The 25,083-nt window shown below is 38.7% G+C and overlaps 1 protein-coding gene across 1 annotated transcript in view; it reads left to right on the top strand.

Moving 5' to 3' along the window:
- The first annotated feature begins 17,847 nt into the window (after positions 1–17,847).
- LOC122797872 overlaps positions 17,848–25,083 on the top strand; it is a 643,086-nt gene continuing 635,850 nt past the window's right edge. The window contains exons 1-2 of the mRNA XM_044066394.1: positions 17,848–17,883; positions 18,199–18,380. Of these exons, the coding sequence (XP_043922329.1) occupies positions 17,848–17,883; positions 18,199–18,380 (218 nt within the window). The remainder of the gene's footprint in view (positions 17,884–18,198; positions 18,381–25,083) is intronic.

The raw sequence follows: 25,083 nt of genomic DNA, 5'->3' as shown, positions 1-25,083 counted from the left end.
AGTAATACCAACTTTTTCTGTATTTCCTATCCATGCTACAGTACTAATTTCTATCCCATCAGATGCCATTACCTTCTCAGTGACAGATCTCTCTTCTGCCTTCATTTCTCTTCTTATACACTCAGATAGCCAGCATCTTTGTGTACTCACATATACAAGGCAAAAGTGCACCTGGACTAGATTACCACAAGAGTATGCTCAATCACCTACTCCTTTTTCTAGGGAAATGAAGAAGCAATTAGATTAAATGTCCATGTGGTTTTACTGCAATTCAGTACGTAGATTTACTTTTTTTTTAATTTGATGTTTATTGGATTTTTTTGTAGAAATTACAACACAAAAATAAAATAAAAACAAAAAGAGAAATGACTTGTATAACAGTGCAGTAATAATAGAGACAGATGAAAAACTTCATTAAAACAACATAAACTATGTACATAAAAAGTGATATTACACACTGTACAAACTTTATTATACTATGACCAACTTGTTAGAATATTTAAAATAGTATTAATTTACTACTAATATGAATCAGTAAGAATAATGCAGTGGGTTAGTTTACAGACGTTCTCCAAATTTTGAGAAAAGCAGTTCACTTTTTAATTTCTTTTATAACACCTTTTTAGTCCAGAGAACTATTTCTTATAACTGGATATCAACTATAACCACTAGAATGAAAATGCAAAATTTTATTTACAATAATATTTACAAATCATGTTGCCACTTGAGTAATACTATGTAACAGACCTTATCTCATTACTTAACAAGCACCCTTTATACTTTACTTTAAGACATGGTCTTCATCTGTTATTTAGTGTTATGTTATTTAAAATTTATTTAGGCTTAGTCAGTTAGGATGGCATCAAAAAGGTAGCTCCATTAGTTTTGAAAGTATGTCTTTTTATTGGGATTTTTTGTTACTAATTTATGTGGCACATGAGTTTGATTGTCATTCTTTTAAAATGTCCCCATATAATTTTTGTTTTGTCTGTCCAATTTCTTGCAATGAAATGTTTGATTAAACCACATGTTGTTATAATCACATGTTTGTGGATACCTGATAAGAATTTAGGAGTTATATGTAAGATTGCTATTTTTCACCAGAAGTCGTTTTTTGTAGCCCAACTTTTGAAGTTTGATTTTTAGAGAACACCATATTTTCTTACAACACCAGAAAATGTGTAGAATGTCAACATTGTCCTGGGGACAGAAGGGGCAGGTAAGGGTTTTTTTTTTTTGTAACCAAAAGTTTTGAGAACCACTGGGCTATAGTACGCATTATTGTTCATAGGTTAATACTAAGCTAATTGCCCTTGCGAGCCATTTTAAGCCTAGCCAATTACCCCTTGTGAGACTCAAACCCTGCACCTTGTGTCAGTAAGGCAAACACCTTAACCATTAGGCCACCCTCCCACTGTGTGTCAATTAATTTTTTAAAAGGGGTCAGGTTTATTGTGTTTTTGACCATTTTTATTTCTGTTCAGTTGTGATATTATTATTTTTCTCATCCCAGTATTTGGAGAAAAGAATTGAGGACTGAGATTTTATTGAATATATCAATTTATATGCGTTAGATAGCATTTTTGTTTTAAGGGTTAGAGCTTTGAGGATTTGTTGGATGAGTTTTAAGGGTTTACTATCAAAAGCATTAAAATCACTTACGTGAACGATGATTTCCATGACAAATTATGTCGACTCATACATATTAACTAGGTTGTATGGTCGACGCAACAAAGTCGACAAATTCTGTCAACCATAGTTTCTAAATCCCCCATTCACAGCAATGCTGTGAATCCTTGCCCTGTGTACGTCCTTCTAAATGGATGTATACATGAACATCAACATTCCGACTGTCGCTCCTACCATGGTTGAGGAGGTGGCTGTCGGACATGTCAACGTTGACCTTTTGATTGTAAACTGAGTTTTAAGTTATGCTCATCTACTTTGATTTTAGAGAATTTGGTATTTATGATTAATTTAATTTGTGTAAGTATGGGATCATAATGTTCAGTTATACCTAGATGGTTTGTTAAGTCTGTTACATTTAAATTTTTCAGAGTGAACATTTGACAAATTGTAATATCTTTAATCAGGGCTTATTTTGTGAGATCTATCATTTTATTGTTTAATTTTAGGTTGGGGTTGAGGTGCATTTGTTGTAATAGATCTAGAGTATTTTCAAGATGGAGCAAAGACATTAAATTTTGGAAGATTATTATTTTATTTTTAATCATGGGATAGATTATAGGAGAATTTTTGCTTTTTAGATTGATAAAAGGGAGGGTTTGGGGGCTTATTTTACTTAGTTTAATTTGATTGTACCATATTTTACTCCATAATGGAGACCAATTTTGACTGTCAAGCTCAACGTTAGAGATTTGAACAATTCTGCTAGCACATATGATGTTGTAGTACAGATTGAAATCTGGTAATCCTAAACCCCCTTTTTCTTTTGGTAATGTTCATTTATTATAACTAATTCTTGTGGCTTTTGGGTACCAAATGAAGTTTAAAAGGGCTGATTTCATTTTGACAAAAAAATGTTTGGGATGTTTAAGTTTATGGAGTTAAAATGATGTAGGATTCTTGGTAAAATATTCATTTTAATGATAGTGGCTTTCGATAAGGGTGATAAGTTTATATTTTGACACCTAGTTATGTCCTGAGTGATTTTATCCCATGTTCTCTGTAAATTTTCTTTCATCATGTCTTGGTGAGTATGTACAAAGTTGATACCTAAATATTGTATTTGATATTTTATTGAGATTGGTACTATGAGGAAGTAGGATTCATTATGGTTGCAGGGGTTTATAAGGAATATGGCAAATTTCTGGGGGTTTATTTCATAATTTGATATTTTCAAAAAGTTACCTATTGTTTTTAAGATTTTCTGTAGGTCGGTGTTGGGATGTTCTAAGCAGATATTGAGATCATCAGCAAAAGCAGTGAACTTATGTCGATGTTATTTATTTTGGGGATATGGTGATAGGATTTTTGTGCATTGTATAGTAGGAGCAGTTCCAGATAAAGATTAAAAAGATAAGGAGATAGAGGGCATCTTTGTTTGGTTCCATTTGTTATTTTAATTGGTTGTGATTGTAATTTGTTTATGTATAATGTGGTTGATACATTTTTGTAGATAGTTTTAATTATATCAACGAAGGAGTCAGGAATATTAAAGCAGGGCTTAATCTTGTAAAGGACATTGAGATTTACTCCATCGAAGGATTTGGTTGCATCATCTGTTAGAGTATATCTGGGGAATTTGTCTTTTGCTAGGAGTGTCATTATTGTATTATAGAGTTAGGGTAACGTTGCATGAAACCTATTTTCTCAGGTGATAGCATGAATGGAATTACTTTTTGTAGTCTGTGTGCTAAAATTGAGGTTAGCATTTTTATATCTAGGTTTATAAGAGCGATAGGTCTGTAGGTATATGGGTTTGCTGCGTCTGAGTTAGGTTTGGGAATCAAAATTGTTTTTGAGTTTTAAAATACAGGTCTGATATTCCATTGTCTGTGAGATGATTGTATACTTTGAGTAGGATGCCTGAGAGCTGTGTAATGAATTTTTTATAAAATTCAACGGTTAAGCTGTCAGGGCCAGGGGCTTTATGAATTTTCAATTAATTTATGGCCAGTTGGATTTCCTCTAGTGTGTGTGGGTTTGTTAAGAGTTTTGCTTGTTCTTCATTTAATGTTGTTGTTGTTTGACTTTCAGCTTTTTCCCAGTAAGGGGTCGCCACAGCGGAACTCCCGTTTGCTAATGATTGGCAGTAGATTTTTACGAAACGTCGAGGTGCCAGCTCGATGCCCAACCTTCAACGAAGGCACACCCATTTAAACACTCATGTCTTTCGAATGCTACCCAACCGCGGGGAGGACATGCAGACTCCACACAGAAGGCACTCCCAAGCCAAGCCAAGAATCGAACGGGAGAACCTCTTGCTGTGAGGTAACAATGCTACCACCGTACCACCGTGGAATACCTTGTTCTTCATTTAATAATGGGAATTTTAGGTACTTGATGAAATTGTCATATAAATCTGGGTGGGTATGGATCTGGGAATTATATATGTTTTTATAAATTTCTGGGAATAAATGTATTATATTTGGATCACTGTTGATTATATTGCCAGTCTATTTTAATTATTTTATTTTAGGAGGGTCTTTTTTGATATTGATTAGTCTGGCAAGTGTTTTTGAAGGAATTTGAGCCCATTCAGAATATGTGTCGAGAAACCTAAGTTCATTATATGATTTTTTTTAATAAATGCATGGTATACATTTTTTTTTGTAGGTTTAGTATATTTTTTTCAGCCTCGGGGGAATATTTATTTAGAAGTTGCTTTTCTGCATCTTGTAATTGTTTTTCACGTTGTGTTTTTTCCATTTTCTCTTGTTTTTTAAAGATTGATGATTTTTGTATGAGCATTCCATGGATTGCCAACTTTGTGGCTGCCCATTGCATGTCTAAGTATATCAGAGTTTGAGAGGTCCTGTTTTAAATTTTCTAGAGTAGAGTTTATTTCTTGTGTAACTTCCTCCTTATTACTTATATTTGCATTAAATGTCCAGTTAGGATTGTTGTAATTTTTATATTTTGTGCTGGTGGTGTCAATAGTAATCGAGATTTTTGAGTGATCAGATATTGATCTGACATCAACTTGGTATTTAGTAGCCGCAATTGTTAATGCTTCAGAGATTAGGAAGAAGTCAATTCTCGACCATGTTTTGTGGGTTGGAGAGAAGTATGTGTATTTATTTGTTGAACTGTCATGTTGATGCAGTGTATGGGGATCTGTTAACTCAAAATTATTTATTAATTCTTCCAATGCTACTGTACTTAGGGGTTATTGTTTTCTGTTTTTGTGGGATCCATCTTTATGAGGGTTTATGAGAGTATTCCAGTCACCCCCTATTATTATATAGTAGTAATTTGGGAATTGCATTATTAAGTTATAGATGTTGTATATATATAGTAATGTTGATTAGAGCATGGTGCATATACATTTATGAAAATTATGGGTTTCTGATGTGGGAGTGGAAAGTAGTAAAATAGCACCATCTACCATTTATAATCTGAGTTGTATCTTAAGATTTCCCCCGATAAGATTTTGTTATTATGATTGCAGTTCCTTTTGAGGCTGTATTGTTTCCTGCTGTTATAATTTCCTTAATCCAACCTTTCTTTCTGTCTTTGTCCTATTGATCATCAGTCATATGTGTTTCTTGGAGAAATAATGTTTGACTTGTTTTGATAAGTGAGATGCATAATTAAGTTCTGTTTCTTTCTATCTTGAAGACCATTTACATTCCATGAGTCAAGAATTATCATAAAGTTTGGCTTTCCTGGAGAATTTTATTTTGTTTTTTTTTTTTTTAAAGGTTTTGGGCATGATTTAAGGGTGTATTTACTGGGAAAGTGATGTGTATATAAGTGGGGACAGTTTCTATCCACTCAACCTTACTGCTTAACCACTTATCCCCCTGTGATGATATAATAGAGTAGTTTGGACTAGCCTGATGTTTATGAACCATTACCCACATAGTAGATGTGTTGTCTAGCAGGGGGATATACAACAATAAATTTTTTGTTTAACCAAGTAACAGTCATAGAGCTTTCAAACAAAAAAAAAAAAAAGAAACTACTCCCAGAATGTGGGACTATATTATCTAATTGAAGAGATATTACAGCGAATGCCTCTTCATTGACCCTACTATTCCCTAGTAACAGAATGCTCTGTCTCTCTCAGAGACTTCTGAGAAAGCTTCCTAGTACAGACTTTGTGTCTCTAGCTGCATTGAAAGCTGTCAGCTAGCCTATAAAGTAATTTAATTTCAAATATTTTTCTAAAGTTTGCTGGACTGAGGTAACTCTCCGGTTTCCTCTGTTAACATATACATTTAAACAGTGCAATAGTACATGTTGTGAAGATTGGGTGAAGAGAGGGGAAGGCTGCCAGTCTAGCCAGATAGAATTTTGGAGATAATCTGTCATCTATAAATATTAATGTAAACCATAGGCTTGTTGTCTTAAATGGTAAAAATAGTGTCACCTGTGGAACTAGAAAAAAATGTAAAAACAGTGTGCTCTACTGTCCCCAGCAAAGCATGCTGTGACCATTTGATTGTTAAAGTTAGCTCCAGCCTGTCTAGATGAAGGAATTCTTGCTATTGTTTTAAGGCCAGATTTAATGGCTAGAATTTGCATGCATAAACTTCCTTTATTGCTCTGGTTTCTGCCCAGAGATGAAGAATGTAAATGTAGTTTCTGTTAGCCTGGGAACCCAGGAAAGTGTGAAGAATGATGTAATGTAATCCAGGGAAGTGTGAAGAATGATGTAAAGTGAACCAGGAATATGATATTAAAAACAAAGTGAATCAGAGAGCATTAAGCATTTTTTGCCTTGACCATCCAACTCAGCACTGCCTTTGTTCCATACGTAAGTTTATCTTAGATTTGTGTTTTCTCTTAGAAATAGCTAGAAACTAGAACGATTAGACTAAGTGTTTTTATGTGATGTCAGAACTGCACTACTGAGTTATTTTAAGTATTTCTCTATGATTTCTGATCTCTTGACTAGCACTGTGTAGTAAAAAGTATTGTCTTGTGATTTTACTATTTTTTATTAAATATTTTAAACCCTTTCAACTGTGTCTGTTTTTGTAGAGATAATTTAAGCTCTTAAAAGTACTTGCATGCCTTTGGTAAAATTGTACAAAGCTACTCCTATAGCTTTAGCCGCAGGCTATAGTACCAATTGGATAATAATATTGCACAGTAATAATTGTACACCCTTTTAAGGGCCTTTGAGTAGCTGATAAATATTAACTGGGTAGTGGCAGTGATTTCTACTGTATAGTCTGGGTAAAAGGGGCACAGCTGGAGAACCTGTGCCAGCCTTCCCCAGAAATGTCTGTGTGGTTGTATAAACTCTTATCTCAAAGTGTGTGTGTGTGTGTGTGTGTGTGTGTGTGTGTGTGTGTGTGTGTGTCAGCTACTTGGGCAGGGACATAAAGCACTGGTTGGACAGAGAGGGTGCTGTGCTGGAGGTTTTAGCTTGCCCAGCTGGCTGAGATCTGGACCCTACAGCTGTGCCAGTAGGGAGTCTTATTGGGGACCTGGAGAGCAAGGGAGCAATCAGCCCCAGACTGATTGTGATCTCTATGTGCTCTTAAGGGAAATTGCACTTTACTGTGTGTATCTGTTCCTTTCTTCCTATATGAGATGACCCTCACTGCTGTTAGTGGTGAGGATTGGGGCTCCTTGATTGCTGGGCCAGGGCGTGGGCGTCACACATGTCATAACTCTCAACCTCTTAGAGCAAGAAATCTGGACAAGTACATAAATAAAAGTGGGACAAAGGCCCCAAAATAAGGACAATTTTTAAATATCACTGTTAGGAACTTAGAAAGTTGATAGAACTTTAGGGCACACTGTGGATACATTTTAAGCACAAGCACTTTACAAATACCTTTTCAACACAAACATCTGTACAAAGCAGTGTGATATACACATGACATACAGTTCTAATACATTTGTAACACAAGCATTTTGTATAAATTAGTGTGATATTCACAAACGGCATGTAATTATTCGCAAAATTCCAGCTAGCTGTACTGGCAGTACCTCCTTTTGTCACAGATAGTACAAAGCCAGCACTTCCAGTTGGAGTTTGCATGGGAATCAACTTCATATACGTTCATAGGTTCATAGGTGTGTACTAGGCTAATGGTCCTGGGGCCTTTACAAGCCTAGCCATAGGATTAACCTGGCATAATGCCACCCGACCTTAGTTCCCAGTGCCTCTGTCGAGTAGAGCCACTGGTGTTATCCCCAGGGTGAATTTTCTGTTTCCCATCCACTCATTAAGAATAGTTCTGGGCACTGGACAGGATGAAGAATTGTATGTATGAGAAAGGAGAAGTTGAGTAAATTTAAGGTAGTAGGGTAACTCAAGCCACTTTAATGATTTGAGAGCACAGCAGTGATAGGAATTGTGGGACTGATTGGCTGCAAGTCCAGCCACCCTTTTTATACAATTGCACTAGTTTTTTTTTTGTTTGTTTTCCTTAGGGAGATCTGAATAATGGTGAAAATGGGTAAGGCATAAAATAAAGAAGGAAGGCGATATGCATTAGCAAGTGTGGCTCCAGAGGTTTTGACAAGGATTTTTTTATCTATTGAGCATATCATTTTTTGGTGTGTTTTTAATACAAATTTGAATGTGAAGATTAAATTTCAGTTGATCATCTAGTGTGACACCAAGTAACTTGGTATGGGAGATGACGTCTATTTCAGCATTGTTTAGAGAAGATATACTGAAAATCTTTTTAAAGGATGTTTGAGATTTTGGAGAGAAACAGTTTTTTTTTTTTGTTGTTTTTTTCTTAGTATTTAAGAGACATTGGTTTTCTCTGAGCCAGTTTTCAGGAGAAAGGCATTCTGAGTTATGGTTTGCAAATGGGGAAGACTATCAGATGAGCAGATGAGAGTGGAATCATCTGGGTATTGAATGAGTGTAGCTTGTTAATAAGATGTGTATGTTGTTAATAAATATTTTAAAGAGAGGAAGACCAAGAATTAAACACTGGGAGAAAAGGAGAGTAAGTATAGAGACACTTAACTGATGGTAGCTGGTGAGATAGGCATCTAGAAAAGCAATGTGAAAGACTGCATCAAAGGCTTTAACGAGATCTAAAAAGAGGTACAGAGGCACAACAAACTAATGGGCACAGTATTTTTTAACATAAGGGGTGGCGTAAGCCACAAAACTTTGGGCTAGGCTTATAAATGCCTTAGGGCAGATAGCCTAGTATAAACCTATGAACCTATGAACCTATCTTGTTAACTCTGGCTTTAATGTTGGTGTCTAAGAAGGCTACCAGGGCAGTTCATGTGCTGGGATCTGGGCAAAAGCCTTAATAGGTTAATAGGTTTATTTGGAGTGGATGTTGTAAAAGTTGTTTATGAATGCATTTTTTTAAATGTTCAAGGGGGCAGGAATGTGATATGCCTAAAGTTGGTTATTTCAGTGGAGTTACCGCCTTTATGAAGAGGAGTTATATAAAATTTCTTCCAGAGAGAAGAACATAGGTTCATAGGTTCATAGGTTCCTACTGGGCTATCTGCCCTCGGGCATTTATAAGCCTAGCCAAAGTTGTGTGGCTTTCACCACCCCTTAGGTTGAAGAATACTATACCCATTAGTTTGCCATGCCTCTGTCCAGCAGTGATACAGAGATGATCCCCGGGGTAAACCTACGATCTCCCATCCACTGGTCAAGATTCCTCTTGAACAGAGCCAGTGAGGTGCTCTGTCTCACATGGACCGGGATTCTGTTCCACAGCATAGGGAGTCTCTGGGTGATGAATCTGTCCCTCCAGCATGTCCTATTTATATCCGTGTTGAGGTTTAAGTCTCTTGCTCTTGTGGCTCTGGTGGATTTGGATTTTTTGAGGTGGAGCATGTCCATTAATTCCGGGTTGGACATGGCCTTGTATGTCAGGCACAGGTCACCTCTGAGCAGACGGTATGCAACTGAATAGAGCTGGAGTTTCTTCAGTAGGGCAGCATATGGCATATTTTTGAGCCCCTTTATCCTTTTGGTGAGGAACTTTTGGGGTCTTTCAAATTGCTGCAGGTGTCGGGTAAGATACATTCCAAATGGGGCATTGTACTCAATCATTGGTCTGATAAGTGAAGAGTACAGGGGAACAATGACCTCCCTTGATCTGGATGTGAATCCCTTCATAATCAGGTGGGCAATGTAGAAGGTCCTCCTAACCACTTTGGCAATGTGAGTGTCAAAAGAAAGGTTACTGTCAACTTGGGTCCCCAGGTCCCTGATAACCTCTTCTGTGCTTAATGGATTGCCACCTATGTGGTAACTTGGGGTTACCTTGCTTTTACCAAAGGGTATGACTATACATTTTTTGGCGTTTAGCTTAGGGCCATGGCTCTGGCACCAGTTATCCGTTTCTATGAGACTTCTCTGAAGGATATCTGTGTCTGATGGATTTTCAACTATGGCGCCCAGTTTGCAGTCATCTGCAAACTTTGTCAGCCACAATCCTCCTATGTTTGCCTGCACTTCTGAAAAGTAGATGCCGAACAAGAGGGGGCCCAGGACTGAGCCCTGTGGGACACCGCTTGTGACCGGCTTGGAGTCTGACATGGCACCATCAACTCTAACCCTGTGGGTTCTGTCCTTGAGCCAGTTTGCAACCATTCTTGTGACATATGGGTTTACATTTAAGCTGGTGAGCTTTTCTATGATACCCGAGTGGGGTATTGTGTTGAAAGCTTTTGCAAGGTCAAGGTAGGCTGTGTGAACTGCCTTACCCTCATCAATGGCCTTGGTGACTGTTTCAAAAAAGTCGACCAAGTTCAAGAGGCATGATCTGCCCTTGACAAAGCCGAATTGGGTAGGATCCAATGTCTGTAGGTCCCCTATGTCTTTATTTATGAGTTCCATTATGATCCTCTCCATAGCTTTGCAGACCAGGCTTGTTAAGCTTATGGGGCGGTAATTACCAGGGTCCGTAGAAGCACCGCCTTTGTGGAGTGGGACCACAGTTGCCGTATGCCACTCTTTGGGCACGATCCTGTGGTAAGGCTAAGATTAAACAGCAGCCTTATGTGTGGGTTTAGTTCCTCATTGAGTTCATGTAGCACACAGCCGGGGACACCATCCGGTCCCATTGATGCTGTGTTTTTAGCTTTAGAGAGAGCAGCTCTCACCTGGGCATTTGAGATGATTGGGAGGCTACACTCTGCTGGGATAGATATTTCTCCTTTTGGGGGGAGGGAGGGGAGAAATTTTCACTGAACCTGTCTACCAGTATGTTTGCAATGTCTGTGGGTTCAGTGATTTTTGTATAATTTTGGACTAATTCTGAGCATATCTGGGAGTTTCCACCCATATTTCTAACATAGCTAAAGAAGGCCTTATGATTCTCTTTTGAGTCCTTGGCGATTTTTCTCTCAAAGTTGGCCTTGGATGATTTTATGAGTGATCGTAGTTTTTTACTAGTATTGATCAAAGATGTCTTCCCTTTTAGGGATTTTGCTCTATCTTGTAGTAGCTTTCTCCTCTTGTTGTAAAGTTTGTTTATGGCTGGGGTCCACCAGATCGGGCGCTTGCCTTTGGTGGAAAGGGTCTTGATTTTATTTGGGATTGCTTGATCCATGCAATCCTGGAGGTGCTCGTAGAAAGCATTTGTAAGGGATTCAGCAGCGTAAGTTGTGGTTTCCAATGGCTCAGGGGCCTTGAAGGATACCACACCAGTCTTAAGAAGTGTGAAGTTGGCTTTTGAGAAGTTCTTCACTGTGGTCTTTTTGTTGGGGTGGGGGCGGGATGTGGATCTCCAGTGAGATTAGTTTATGGTCTGATCTCACCAATGAGGGATATACTTCCGGTGTGGAGCATATTGTCCCCATGTTTGTGATGATCAGGTCTAGTATATTTTCACCTCTTGTGGGAATGGTGACAAGTTGTTCCATAGCATTTGAGTTTATGAACTCCAGGAACCTTTGGGCTAGGGTATTGGGGCTTCAGTAATGTTCCCAGTCTATGTTTGGGTAGTTGAAGTCACCCAATATGATGGTGTTTGAAGAGACATTTATACTCTCCAGTGTCTTCAGGAAGGTTGTGTGGGGTTCCTGAGTTTGAGAGGGTGGCCTGTAACATGCTACAAACTGTAGAGCAGTTTTGCCTATGGTTAATTGCACCTGAATGGTCTCTGATGCTTTGTGAGTTGCCACCAGCCTGGAGGTGTGGGTATCCTTGATGAATATGGATACACCCCCTCCTTTTGTGGTACGGTCCAGGTTTTGGGGCCGGAACGCATGATATGAGGTAAAACCTGATAGTGCTGGGGTGCTCTCAGGAGCCTTGAACCAGGTTTCAGTCACAGCACAGACATCGATGTTCTCCATACTGAGGAGGGCTTCGAGGGCATGCATCTTGAGATTTAGACTTCTGGCATTGAGCAGCATAACCCTTAGTTTTTTTCCATTATTGTTTTCTAGGGCAGTGGGTTTAGAATTTGAGCCTTGTCTAAAAAAGGCACTATGGGGGTGGCAAGAGCCTTTGCCAATATCCGGAAACCCAGGGGTGACAGGTCAAGCCATCCCTTGCGAAGCAGTGTGGCTTGTCAAGCATGTCATTCCAGGCAGACAGACATTGGATCCCCTTAGAATGACACCAGAAATTAAGCCAATTATTAAAACTGATCATTTTGTCTCTGTATTGTGGCATCATTCTTGGTGAAGGTAGGATACTGCTCAGGGTCAGGGTCATACCAGCCTGGGCTACATAATCTGAGAGCTCCTTTATGTCTCTTTTCATGTAGTTCAGGGAGGTACGTCTCAGGTCATTCACACCGGCATGGACAATGACTGAGTCATACTTGTACTTGCTGTGGAGTGACCTGAGTGCTTGTGTTATGTGGCGGATTCTAGTGCCCGACAGGCAGCTTACTGTGACCCTCTCCTTGTTCAGTCTGGTGAGTGGGACGTCAGTGTGTCTGACTATGGAGTCACCTATGACAAGTGTGTCTGGCATTGTGCTTGGTCTTAAGGGCTGTGACTGATTTGCACACTGACTTTGTGATCTATGTGTTGCTTGTGTTATGTCACGAGGTGGCAGTTGTTTGGGTGTCTGCTTTGGAGGCCTCTGCTGTTTTGGTAGATTTTTGATCAGTGCTTCCGAGTATGTCTTTGTGTGTTTATGTGTTTGATTTGTAGTTGTGATAGTTCTATGTGAGACTGGGTTTATGGTGTGTGTGGTTACCTTCTCCTCCTGTCTGGTTTTGCCAGTCCTGAGTTGAGAGAGCTCAGCCTCCAGTTTGGCTATATAGTTGCATCTCTCGCATGTATTTGTGTTTTGTGGGAGGAGGAGAGGGTTGTCTGTGTACATGAGGCAATTGTAACATTGCCTCAATATTCCCAGATTCACCAGCTGAGCAGGAGAGTACGCTAGCAACTGACCCTTTGACATTATAGAAGAAATGAAAAAGTTTGCTGTGTAACTGAGTCAGAAAGGACCTATAGGGAAGTGGGTACTCAAGGGGGTTTTAAGCTAGTGAAGTACTTTGTATAATATAGAAGTGCTTTACCTGACTAAAAAATGCTTTAGGAACAAGTGCTGAGCTTTACAGATAGAGAATAGACTGTTTAGATTACAAGTAGAGCAGTTATAAGGGAAAAAATGAAGAGCAGACTTTACGGAGCCAGAAATACTTTAACCTTGTTTAACTGGCGCTGCCCGATGGTGCTCTAGTGGCAACTCCACGCTAAATGCAGAAAAGGCAACAAGTCAGTAGTACAGGCTAGCACACTTTAGTGGGCAGCCAAACAATTAAATTAAACAGCAAAAAAACACTTTTCGACTTGAATTACACTAATTTCGACTAAAATGTACTTTTAAGTGCAGATAATAAAAAATGCAGTAAATAACTATGAAAACAGTTAAAGCTTGCTCTAGGTAAGCAGTAGAAGGTAAAACAAATATAAAAAACAGCAGGATACTTAATCAGGAAAGCAGTCGCATTTTTTCAGTTCCCTGTAGCCAGGAAGACTCAACAGGACCACGTGGAGCTGTGTCTGAGCAATATGGCTTCAATAAAATGCCAGAGGCAGATTCTAACCAGGGAACTTCAAAAGAGCTAGAAATGGTCCAAAATGACCAATTACTACAGCTTCTTGTGCTGAGGTCACTTCCCTCAAGGACAGGTAGGCTATTCATCTATATAGAAGAGCACATTTTTTTTCTTAATTTGAGGGTCTAGTCAGTACTATTTCTTATCAGTAGCAACTTGTTTTTTTTATGAGGTTTCTGAATTGTTTATAGGTTTGTAGATGATCTGGGAATTTGCATTTTTGACGATTTTCTAAACATGTGATTCTTTTATGGATCAATTGATTAATATAGAGACTGTGTAAACAATGGAAGAGAAAGCAAGCTTTAGGTACTCCGTTAGGAAAGTATGAAAAGAGAATGATCAGGAGTGAAGTTTTCTTAGTAACTGTTATGTAGAATGTACAGGTAGATTTTAAAAAGAAAGTGGGGATATTTGAAGTGGAAGCTTTGTCAGGGCTAGAGTGGGTTTGTAAGGGTTTATATATGAGGGTAGGTATGGAGTCTTTGAAATGGGAGTTAAATTTAGCAGCAGATTCTATGGGAGAGTTGTCTGGACAAGGGTTTGGGGCACTGGGTGTTCCAGGGTGTAACATCTATATAGAGGAGCACATTTTTTTTCTTAATTTGAGGGTCTAGGCAGTACTATTTCTTATCAGTAGCAACTTGTTTTTTTTTTTATGAGGTTTCTGAATTGTTTATAGGTTTGTAGATGATCTGGGAATTTGCATTTTTGACGATTTTCTAAGCGTTATCTCTCTTAAGCATTAATGTTCTAGTGGAATGGTATAGCTGAGGAATTTGGTCAGTCTTAGCTCTCTTTCTTATGGGACCAAGTCTGTTGAAAATGTCAGGAAACAGTGTATTGAATTTTAGCATGGCATCATCCAGTGGTAAGTTATAGATGACTGACCAATTAAGAGATTTGAGTATATTGGTGAAGACATAGGGGTTAAATTTGGTAAGGTTATGTTTTTCCTTACATAGTTAATGTTTAGTGTGGTAGGTTGCTAGTGTCTAAACATAGCTGAGATTAAAAGAATCTGGGAGGGTTCCAAGAGAGTAACAAAGATATGGATTTGAAACAAAGATCCATTCAATAGTAAATCCAGTGTTACTGGCTTTATTGAAGAAAGTATAGGAGGTTACTGGTTGTGCGAATCCACATAGGTTGAGAGTAGTGGGGAGTTAATTTCATCGAAGGGTTTACCAATTGATATTGATGTCACCAAGAATTGCTGCTTCATAAAATATGGAATTACATATCAAATATAGGATAGCTTCCAGAATGGGGATATTATTTCCTGGGGGAATATATAGAGCAATAATGCATAAATTTGTTATGCTCATTTAGTTTAAAGTGAGAGATTAGGAGCTCAGCAGAGTGGAATTGTGGTGGAGTAATAGACAAAAGAGAGAGAAAGAGCAAGGTGGTTGGAAAACAGGATGGTGATTCCATATTCTTTTTTATTCAATCTATCAGCTCTTCCATTCATTTTTAGTTCATTTAATATATTCAGCATAGCTTTCATTCTCTTACAGAATGTTTCAGAACAATCCTCAGCCAGCTTTATGAATATCATGCAGATGCAAATAACCAAGTCTTCCTGCTTGCCTTCTTATTTCCTTTTCACAGCAAAGGGATGGAAATATGCCTAAACATGTCTAGGTCTGATTTCTACTGCTTCTTTATTTCCTGGTATCACAAACCCCTCTTGTAACAGTATGCATTACAAATCGCTCTGCTTCTCATTTAACCACTGTTTTTTGTATTCCAATTACCTGATTTTACTCTTTGAGGGATTTTCAAATTATCCATCTTTTCTCCCCTTGTTTTTATTGTGTCCATTAATTCCTATAATTTGTGAGTCTACTACTGTATTTCAGCTTTAATTTCTGCTTTTTTAACAAAATAATATTTTTGTTAAATGATCACTTATGACATATGCAATCATACATTTATATAAATGAGAACAAACCATACTGATATATTTTCCATTGCAAACAATATACATCACATACATTATTTTATACATTCATTGTCAATCAAACATTACATGGCTCATTCAATATCTGCCTTCTCTTAAACCTCATTCCTCCTCCAAACATTATTCTGCATGTTCCCACAATTCCTATTTTTCTATGTAATTTGTTCATACCCTTTTCTAAAGATCCCACTTAATTTTATTTCTCTCTGCCACTGTATTCACTACTTCTAATACAGTTTGTTTAGACTTTGATTTCCATTTTCTAGTGACTGCTTTTTTGACAGCCAGCAGAATTAAATTCATCAAAGTCTTACTATGTCTATGCAATTCAGACCCTGAATCACAGCTCAAAAAAGTAATTTCTTTAGTTACATCAATTTGCTTACCCAGTATTTCTGACTAAATTGCCTGCAGGGAATTTTTAAAGTCTGACAACTCATTACCCTCCCAAAAATATGTTCCCAGTTACCTCCTTCTTCTCCTTCAGTCCGCCAGAGGAAAAATTCACCAGACTCTGCTCTGGGTATAGAAATATCCATGCAAACATTTCCAAGCAAAAATCTCAAATTCTGTAGACTTTGTTGCATATTTGGTAGCCATACTTATATCCACTCATTGTTTCTTTGCAAACTGCCCATCCAGTCTCTCTTCCCAATCCCTTCCAACCTCCTCTGATTGATTCCCACAACTATCATGCAAAATTTCACATGCCCTAACCATTATTCCTTTTCAGCTGCAGCCTCTGCTATAGATTTAACCAAAAACTTTACCTGTGCTGGTCCATCTCCCAGGATCCCCCTATTCCTATCTCTTTGCCCACACTCTGATATCACTCTTTGATTGGGGAGGCAGTCTCTGGACTGCTGTCCAAATTTATTCTCCCCCCCCATTCCATTACCCTTCCCTCTCTAATTATTTACTCCCAGTAACTTTGTTCCTTTACCAGTTTTCCCAAGCAAATTCCTGCAACCTCTTGCCCATTCCTGACACCCCCAGTTGCTGTCATCCCCATCGGTAGAATCCGCTCCAAAACCATGCTGGTCCAGCGCCTAAAACACTCTCTGCTACCCCATGAATATAATATTCTGCATGTTTATTTTTATTCTCCATAAGGATCTTTATCCAAAATCCCAGTCTCTCCCCATTTCTTGAGCTTCTGATATGTTTCATCATCATTCCCCTCCACCTTGAGTTATAGCTTTCTGCCTATGCTATATATAGGAGCCTCACCTGTGTAGCTCTGAAATATCCCTTCAAGTCAGGTAATCCCAAACCACTCTGCTCTACTGGAAGGATCAACCCATCCCTCTGACTCCTGCCCTCCTCCCATCCCAGAAAAAAAAATCCCTTAACTCTTTTTTAATCGTTATCCACAGCTTCTCCTCTGGTTGACAAATATCTTTGTCTAGATTTTTCAGTTCCATCTGTAGCCTTTCCACTTCTGTTTGTTGCTGCTCTATTGTTTGTTTCAAGGAACTTACACCCTGACCTACTATGATTATTTTTAAAACAAAATGCACAATTGTTTCTATTTATTTGCAAATTTAAAAACAGCTGCCTGTTCCACCTTTTGTTCCTGCTCATTCATCTTTCCATCTGGGCTGTTTTATCACCTTGGGAACATTATTTTTGTCCATGTTTCAGCAGGCCCTGTCCAGAATTTTGAGCCTAGGCAGTCTTCCTGGTTGGGCCCTACAGAGTTCTCTTGTGCTAAGAATTTTTTAACTGAGACTGCTCTTTTAATTTGTTTATTGTGTTTTTGGTTATTGTATATAAACTGCTTTTGTTGACTTTGGGGCTGGGTCATTGCTAAAATGGATCTGTGGTCAGTTGACCTATTTTGCAGTAAATCATTTTGATAGCTTTCCTCTCCACTCAAGATTGCTGATTTTTTTTTAATCTGTTCAGTTTTGTTAGTGATCTGATTAGCTAATCTATATGGGTGCAGTAGAAAAATGTGAGACCCATAACTCTGCATTGTGTAACTTTGAACACAAAAATGTGATCCAGAAAACTATAAGTTTGTGGACCTCAGAGTACTGTCCTTACCCTGAAGTACACAAATCTCAAATTTACTAAGCAGTGGCCATGTGAGGTTGCAAATGATTAAGGCTTCCCCACAAAATAATTTAATGATATTAAAGTGTTTCAGTGTTTGGTATTTTGTATTCATATTTTCAGGGCTCTCTCTGTTATGGGTGTTGCACTTTTGTCATGGAGTCAGTACCAATAGTTACGAAACTTGGGCTGGTAATTGAAATTCTGTCCATTGTCTCATTATGCTAAGGGTGCATATGTGACCATGTTTAGGCAGATCATCTCTCTTCCCTGTTGACCCTTTCCAAAGCAGGCTTGCTTTACAGTAGTGGTTCTGTTCTGTTTTACCAGCTACATAGCAAATCATCTACTGCCAGACTTAGATATTTTCTTTTGCTTCACATTTACTTGTCCACTAAGCTGAACAACAATAAGCCTTGTTGCAAACTGAAAAAAATATTCAAAAGGTTGCATTTTGTGATATGATTTAGACATAATTTTTTCAGTAGTGCTGTTTTATCTTTACAGCATTTAAAGAATTGTGATGCTGTCTGGATTGTGTCCGACATCACCAGAGCTGCTGATGATAAGACTGCTAAAAACATATTGAATAAAAGCCTACGTACTCAGCTTTATATGGATGGTCAGTATGGAAGGATTGCTTTTATCTGCACAAAGACAGATAACTACAGTGTTAAAGAAATCTGCAGGTAAGATTTGATATACATCATTTTGTTCTTTCTTGCACATGCATAATGCTTTAAGTCGGCTTCTCTTTAACTCAGCTGTCAGTCTTCATTGTAAAGTATTATGGGTATGCATTTCTTCACTGTCACCTCAGTTGTAATGGTAAGTATGATTTAAGTCAGAAACTTGAGATCCTTATTACCCAGTCCATGTATCTGAAACCACTTGGATCTGCAATGCTCTAGCTCCTAGCCTCAAGCTCCTTTAAGAATTTTCCTCCTGTGCTATCTCCCTGGATTTTATTTGCCACCATCCTGATAGGTTGCTGAATTATGCAACAATTAAATGCTCCTCTTATTTTTTATTTTGCTATATCCTTTTTCTTGACTTTTAGCCTTTCTTTTGTGTTTCTTTGCTCCTTTAGGAATTTATAAGTATTAGCAATTGTTAGCTGTTTTTTTTCCAGTTAGCTGATTACTTAATAAGCTATCCTCTTTTCATTTGGGTGTAGACCCCTACAGAAGAACTTTTGAAATTGTGCAAAATGTGGATATAAATCATGCTCCAGGGCACCTATAACCTTAGTAATGTTTGCCTGGGGCCAGAATATATTACATTGGAATGTCCATTTCGCAAGACTTTTGGTCCAAGATCCCCCTGTGACTGCTGAAGCAAGCTTAATGTAAAGGACCTCTTTCCCTTAGATCCAAATGCAGAAAAGCCCAGAAGAAAGAGAGAGAGAGAAAAAGAGAATGCAGCTATGGATTAAGACTCTAAAAAACGGAAGTTGCAGGAATCTATTCCTTCTTTGACAATGAAGGTAAACAGGTTGGACTGATAAGCTCAGCTGCCTACTGCAAAGGAACTTCCCTGAACTTCTCCCTTGGAACTGATAATCATAATTCCTGATAAGTTCCCTAAGCCTTCTGCAACCATGCATTATTCCAAGAAGGAGCTAACTCAATTTCTGCTTCCTTGTACTTTTTCCATGAGATCTGATAAGTCCTTCAGATGTGTTAGTGATTTAGATTAGGAAGGCATGATGAGAGCATTTATTAGGACTTAGATTGAATTGGGTGACATCCCATCTCCCTCTGATTCCTTATTCTCCATCACTGGCTCCTTTCTCCATTTCATGCTGTGGATTTAGTGGTTTTGGAGCTGTTACCCTCCAGAGTCTGAGCCCAGAGCCGATCAGTATCCATTCCTCAGACTCTGTACCAACTTGTCTGATTCACTTGATGCTGAGGCCTTTGACATTGGTTAAGTCTCAAAGCCAAGTGGTCAGTGCTGATTCTTTGTTTTCATCTTTGGTACCATTTTGAATGATTCCCTTCCTGTTGGTGGAGACCGTGGACTTTAATGATTCAGTACTGATCTTCTTCTTGGATCTGACCAGATTGTCAGTGTCATGTGTGTCTTCCTCAGTAATGTTTATGTCAGCTGAGGGGAGTATCCATATTACTGGCTGATTCTGGATTGTCTTTCAAGGTTATGGAGAGGATGGTTGTTTCTCCAGTTAAGACTTTGATGCAGTCTCCAACAGTACCAGCTCCACACCAAAATACCCCATAGTCCATGTTAAAGCTCATTCGTAAACCTTCCTATGGGCAGAGCAGGAATGATAACTTCAAGCAGCCTTTTTCAGGATTCTCTGAGGTTGGATTCTTACCCCCAACGTTAAAAAAAAAAAGGATGTGCAAAAGGAGGCACATAGAACCCTGTACAGATTATGTCACCTTAAACTCTGTGTACCCCACATAGAGACCTCATTTGGCAAAATACTAAAACTGATGTATCGGTGCCAGGGGTCATACATCCTCCTTCAGGGGAAGAGGAAGTGTTATTTGAAGTGTATTGCTCTGCACCCTCTACTTCCTAATTGGTTCCACCTACTGATCATCTCATTGATTTATCTACCAGGAGGGCATGGCAGAAGCCTGATTCCACAGGCATTATCTCCAGAAAACCAGGTAAGAGTTTTGTCTCCCTATGCATAGGCAGCATTGGTCCAAGGATCCTCTGGTGGACTCCTTGATTGTAGCAGCAGCAGCCACCTGAAAGGAGCTGGAGAATGGACTGGATGGAGAAGGGTGTCTACACCTCAGACACTTTTACCTTAAGAGCATTGAACTGTGCTATGCACATGAATTGTATCCAGATGGATCTCGTAGACAAGCCTTACTCAATCTGAGTAGCACCTTCACTCATGGTGGAGTTACGTAAACAATTATAAACTATGGTGGGAGCTGTGTTGATTCATGCAGTTGATGCATAATGTAGCCAATGAGAGCTAAGGATTCTGGTGCAGGCATCACCGTGAGCTGTCTAGCTTGGCTTTGTCTGTGCAATTTCATGGCTATTTCAAGGCATCCTTTACAAATGTTCCTGTGATGGCTCATCCCTTTTTGGGCCAGCCATGGGGAAAACATTATTGAGGTGTGAACAGAAGACAAGACTCTGCCACTGGAGTTAAATTTGACACCCCTCAAGGGTCCTTCTGTAGTAATCCAAAGTGGTACAAATCTCTATGGTTTAAAAAGATCCAGCACCAGTCCTTTAACTCCTTCTCATATAGGGGAAGCCATGCAGAGGTGGCCACAAAAACACAGACCCAGAGGTCGTGGATCATAGGATCATGGAATCATAGGAAGTTACTAGGCTATTGGCCCTGAGGCCCTTACAAGCCTAGCTAAGAATTTAGTCCATATTCTGACAAGTAGGTTCATAGGTTCATTAATGGCCTCAAACAAATGCCCTACACTGACCGCCTCAAAAAACTCCAGCTTTACTCCGTAGCATATTGCCTACTCCGAGGTGATCTCTGCCTAACATATAAAACTATGTCAAACCCAGAGCTGTTGGATATGCTACACCAAAAGAAATCCCAATCCCTTTGAGCTACATGCTCTAGGGACCTAAACCTTGTCACCACAATAAACAGGACATGCTGGAGGGATAGATTCCTGTCCCAGAGACTTCCCATACTCTGTAACAGGCTACCCATCTATGTCAAGCAAAGTTCTTCATTAGCACTCTTCAAGAAAAATCTTGATGAGTGGATGGGAAATAGGAAATACACCCCGGGGATCATTTCTGTGTCTCTGCTCGACAGTGGCACAGGAAAATAACTTTCTTGGGTGGTGTAAGCCAGGGAACCTTGTTGGTTAGGCTTATGTAGACCCTTGGGCCGATAGCCTAGTACCTATCTATGAACCTAAGTCAGAACCCAATGCCCCTGTTTAGCAGTGATACAGATGGAATCCCAGGGGTGTATTTTCTGTTCCCCATCCAGTTATCCAGGTTGTGCTTAAAAAGGGATAATGAGGTACTCTGCTTGACTTGGAGGACTGCAGAACCAGGAATTTTAATTTTCCATTTTGGGCAAGCAAAAACAGCATCCCTGAAGGGTTTCCAACTGCCTCTTCTGAAGGCAGTTGGGGGCCATTTCCCTCTCTCTCTCTCTCTCGCTCTCTGTCTCTCTCTTTCTTTACTTGCATGGATGCCCATTAAAGAGGAATGTTGGATATCCAGAGTTTGTATCATGCTGTTTTCCTGTTTACAACCTCATGAAATTTGGCCACTCCTACCTGCAAAAAGTAGGGACAAATAGAGAGGGCCCAGCATCTAAGATTATTTTTATTACCCATGAAAAACAAGGACCTAAAGCCAATTGTGGATATCCGTGGCTTAAACACTTATAACAAAGACCTGTTTTAGAATGGTCGCAGTGTAGTCTGTCCTCCCAAGTCCAAAGGTATATGCTCAATAGATCGCCAGGATACCTACCTCCACATCAAGATAGCCAAGTCATCCTGAAATTTCTGTACTTCCAGCTAAAATCTGATTGTTACCAGTTCAGAACCTTGACCTTTGGCCTCACATCAGCACCACTGAATGTTCAGAACAGGCATGGTGGTAGTAACAGCCCACCTGTGACTGAGGGAATCAGGGTGATCTGATGCTATCTTCTCTGTCCCTCTTAACAGCTGGGTAGTCGGATGTGAACAGATTTGAGGCTGGCAATATTACACAGCTTTCTGTAGAGCCTAAGATCCCCTCACATGATGCACCACGGTGCACAAACTCCTCAAATCTTGTTTGCCATGCTTTTATGCATTCTCTGGAGGTCTTACCAGCAAAACTAATTGTTATCTTCATTTGCATAGACTAGCTACAAAGCTTCTATTTTTGCATTGATTGGCAACACTTCTTCCTTTGCTCTATTTTCTTTCCCTGTTTGACCTAATTTAACTGTTTAAAAAAAATCTTTGTCTATCGTCTTGAGTCCTAAGATTTGTCACCTTAACTTTTGAAAGCTCTTTCTGTGTAGTGCAGGTTAATCTTGAGGTATTTGTTGTGAAGTGACTGTGGTACACAATTGAAGTTCTGGAGATGAGACCAATACTTCTAACATTGTAGGGATTTCAGGACTAGTTTCCTTGGATACAACTTCTATCCAGACAGACAACACCTATGTAATCTGGTACATTATCAAGCAGGAAGAAACCAGTTCATAACCCTTGTGTCAGGAAGCCATGAGGCTTTGGCGGCAGTTAGTCTCTATCCAGTGTTTTCAGACTGCAACGCACGTACCAGACTGAACAAGCACATTAGCAGACAGGCTGAGTCGATGTATCCTTAAACTACATGAGTAGTCCCTCAAACTAGCAATGTCAGAGATTTTCAGTCAGTGAGGCCAGCCCTGCTGTGATCTCTTTGCCACTCCTTGCAATACCAAATGTGGCAGCTATTTCATCCTCATCCCTCATCAGGGACAGTCCCTGAGAGATGATCTGGTCCATTCTTGGCTGCCTGGTCTTTTCTATGCCCATCCATCAGTTCCTCCAGTAACCACATTTCTACAGAAAGCAGCATTGTGCAAAGCAAAGGTAATCCTCTTTGCACTCCTCTTTCGTGGCCTCTTCCTTGTGTGATCTCTCACCTCTCCAGCAGACCTTATCCAGACATCAAGCCCCTCAAATTAAACACATGGCTTCTACAGTACCAAAGATCATCAAAGCTCCTTTCATTCCTTCCTTCTAGAATAGTACACGTTCTAGCAGAGTCTCATAAACCTTCTACCAGGAAAATGTACAAAAGCAAATGGAAGAGGTTTTCCATTTGATCCTGACAATAAAGGGATCCAAATCATCACAAGAACCTGAGTTAGACCACCATTAAGAAATTAGTATTTTATAGGGGCGTGGCCAAGGATGAACACAGGATAGCAGCAGATTTCTTCAGCTCCACCAATTTCATTACACTGACAGGAATTAATTACTTAAAAAAATAATTTTTGAAGTAATTTTCTTTCTAAATATGTTTGTTTTATATAGTTCTTGAACTATATCTAAAAAAGAAAGGTAATCTTAACAATATTCCTGTCAGAAATCACTTTGGAAATTTTCCTGTCAGTTTATCAGTCTGAAATGAGTTCCAGTAAGACAAATTCTCAAGACTCCAGCATCAAGAAAGAACTTCAGTCTCTGATAATTATAATCCAGCAACTTACTGCTAAGATGGATAAAATGGATACTAAAATAGACACCTTCATAGAAAAACTACAAAACAAATAGACTTGTTACATATAGACCTGCAACAACAGAGGATCCAGATGACAGGCATAGAAGAAGCTGTGAATGACATGGAAAATAGAATACAAGAAGAGGAAATCAACATTGAGTTTCTGCTGAAACAAAATACACATTTACAAACAAAGCTGGATGACCTGGAAAATAGATCTAGGCGCAATAACATTAGGATTTTTGGACTGCCAGAAAATATTGAAGGTAACAATATTACTTCTTTTTTAACAACATGGCTCCCTAAAACTTTAGACTTACCAGAAGCATTCTCTTTTGGTATCGAAAGAGCACATAGATCTATAGCTAATACTAACTCTAACAAAAACTATCCTAGATCAGTTATAGTTAGATTTCTATCATCTTTTGATAAAGAGATGGTTCTTAAATCTGCTTGGGCTAAAGCTCCTGTTAAGATTAATGAGACAACTGTGCATTTTGACAATGACTATTCTTCCATGGTAATAGCTAAAAGAAAAGTTTTTCTGCCACTAATAAGGGAGCTTAAAAAAGCACAGTTTACAACATACCTTCAGTTTTCTGCCAAGCTTAAAATCTTCCTTCCTGATGGTCCTAAAATCTTCCATGACTTAGACTCTGCTTTACTGTTTATCAAAAAAAATAAGATTTTGGATAAAATAGAAGAAATGGAATGGGCTAGTCCTTCATTAACGAGACTGGCAACTGAAACTTCGTGGAAGAATTCAGAGAAGAAGAAGAGACTAAAAAACAAATGATTTTTTCTAGGTTTTTTTTTTCTCTCATCATTTTATTACATTATTAATCTTTTTAAATATAGTTCCTGCATTTCCAAGAAGCAACAAATATTTTGAAAAAGATTTAATCAAAGTTATTCTCTGTGTGCAAAGAAATGTTTTGTTTCATAACTAGTCAAAATATCTGGAGATTTAATGGCAAGTTGTGATTCAACTTGTTTCTCTTTCTGAAAAGGAGAAGTAAGGTCAGTAATTTGATACATTTTTTTTCTTTATCTTTTTCTTTTTTCTTCTCCTTTTCTTCTTTTTTTTTGTTTAAACAATGACATTCTATTTAGATTATGTAGTGGGTGAAGGGTGGAAGAAGGCAGGGAGAGAAGAGTAATGAAAATATGATTAATAGAACAATAACATATTTATTCCTT

This window comes from Protopterus annectens, chromosome 3.part1 (assembly GCF_019279795.1).
Source record: "Protopterus annectens isolate FY-2018-M chromosome 3.part1, PAN1.0, whole genome shotgun sequence".
Taxonomy (NCBI): domain Eukaryota; kingdom Metazoa; phylum Chordata; order Ceratodontiformes; family Protopteridae; genus Protopterus; species Protopterus annectens.
The sequence above is the reverse complement of the archived record's forward strand: the minus strand, read 5'-3'. Positions and strand labels throughout refer to the sequence as shown.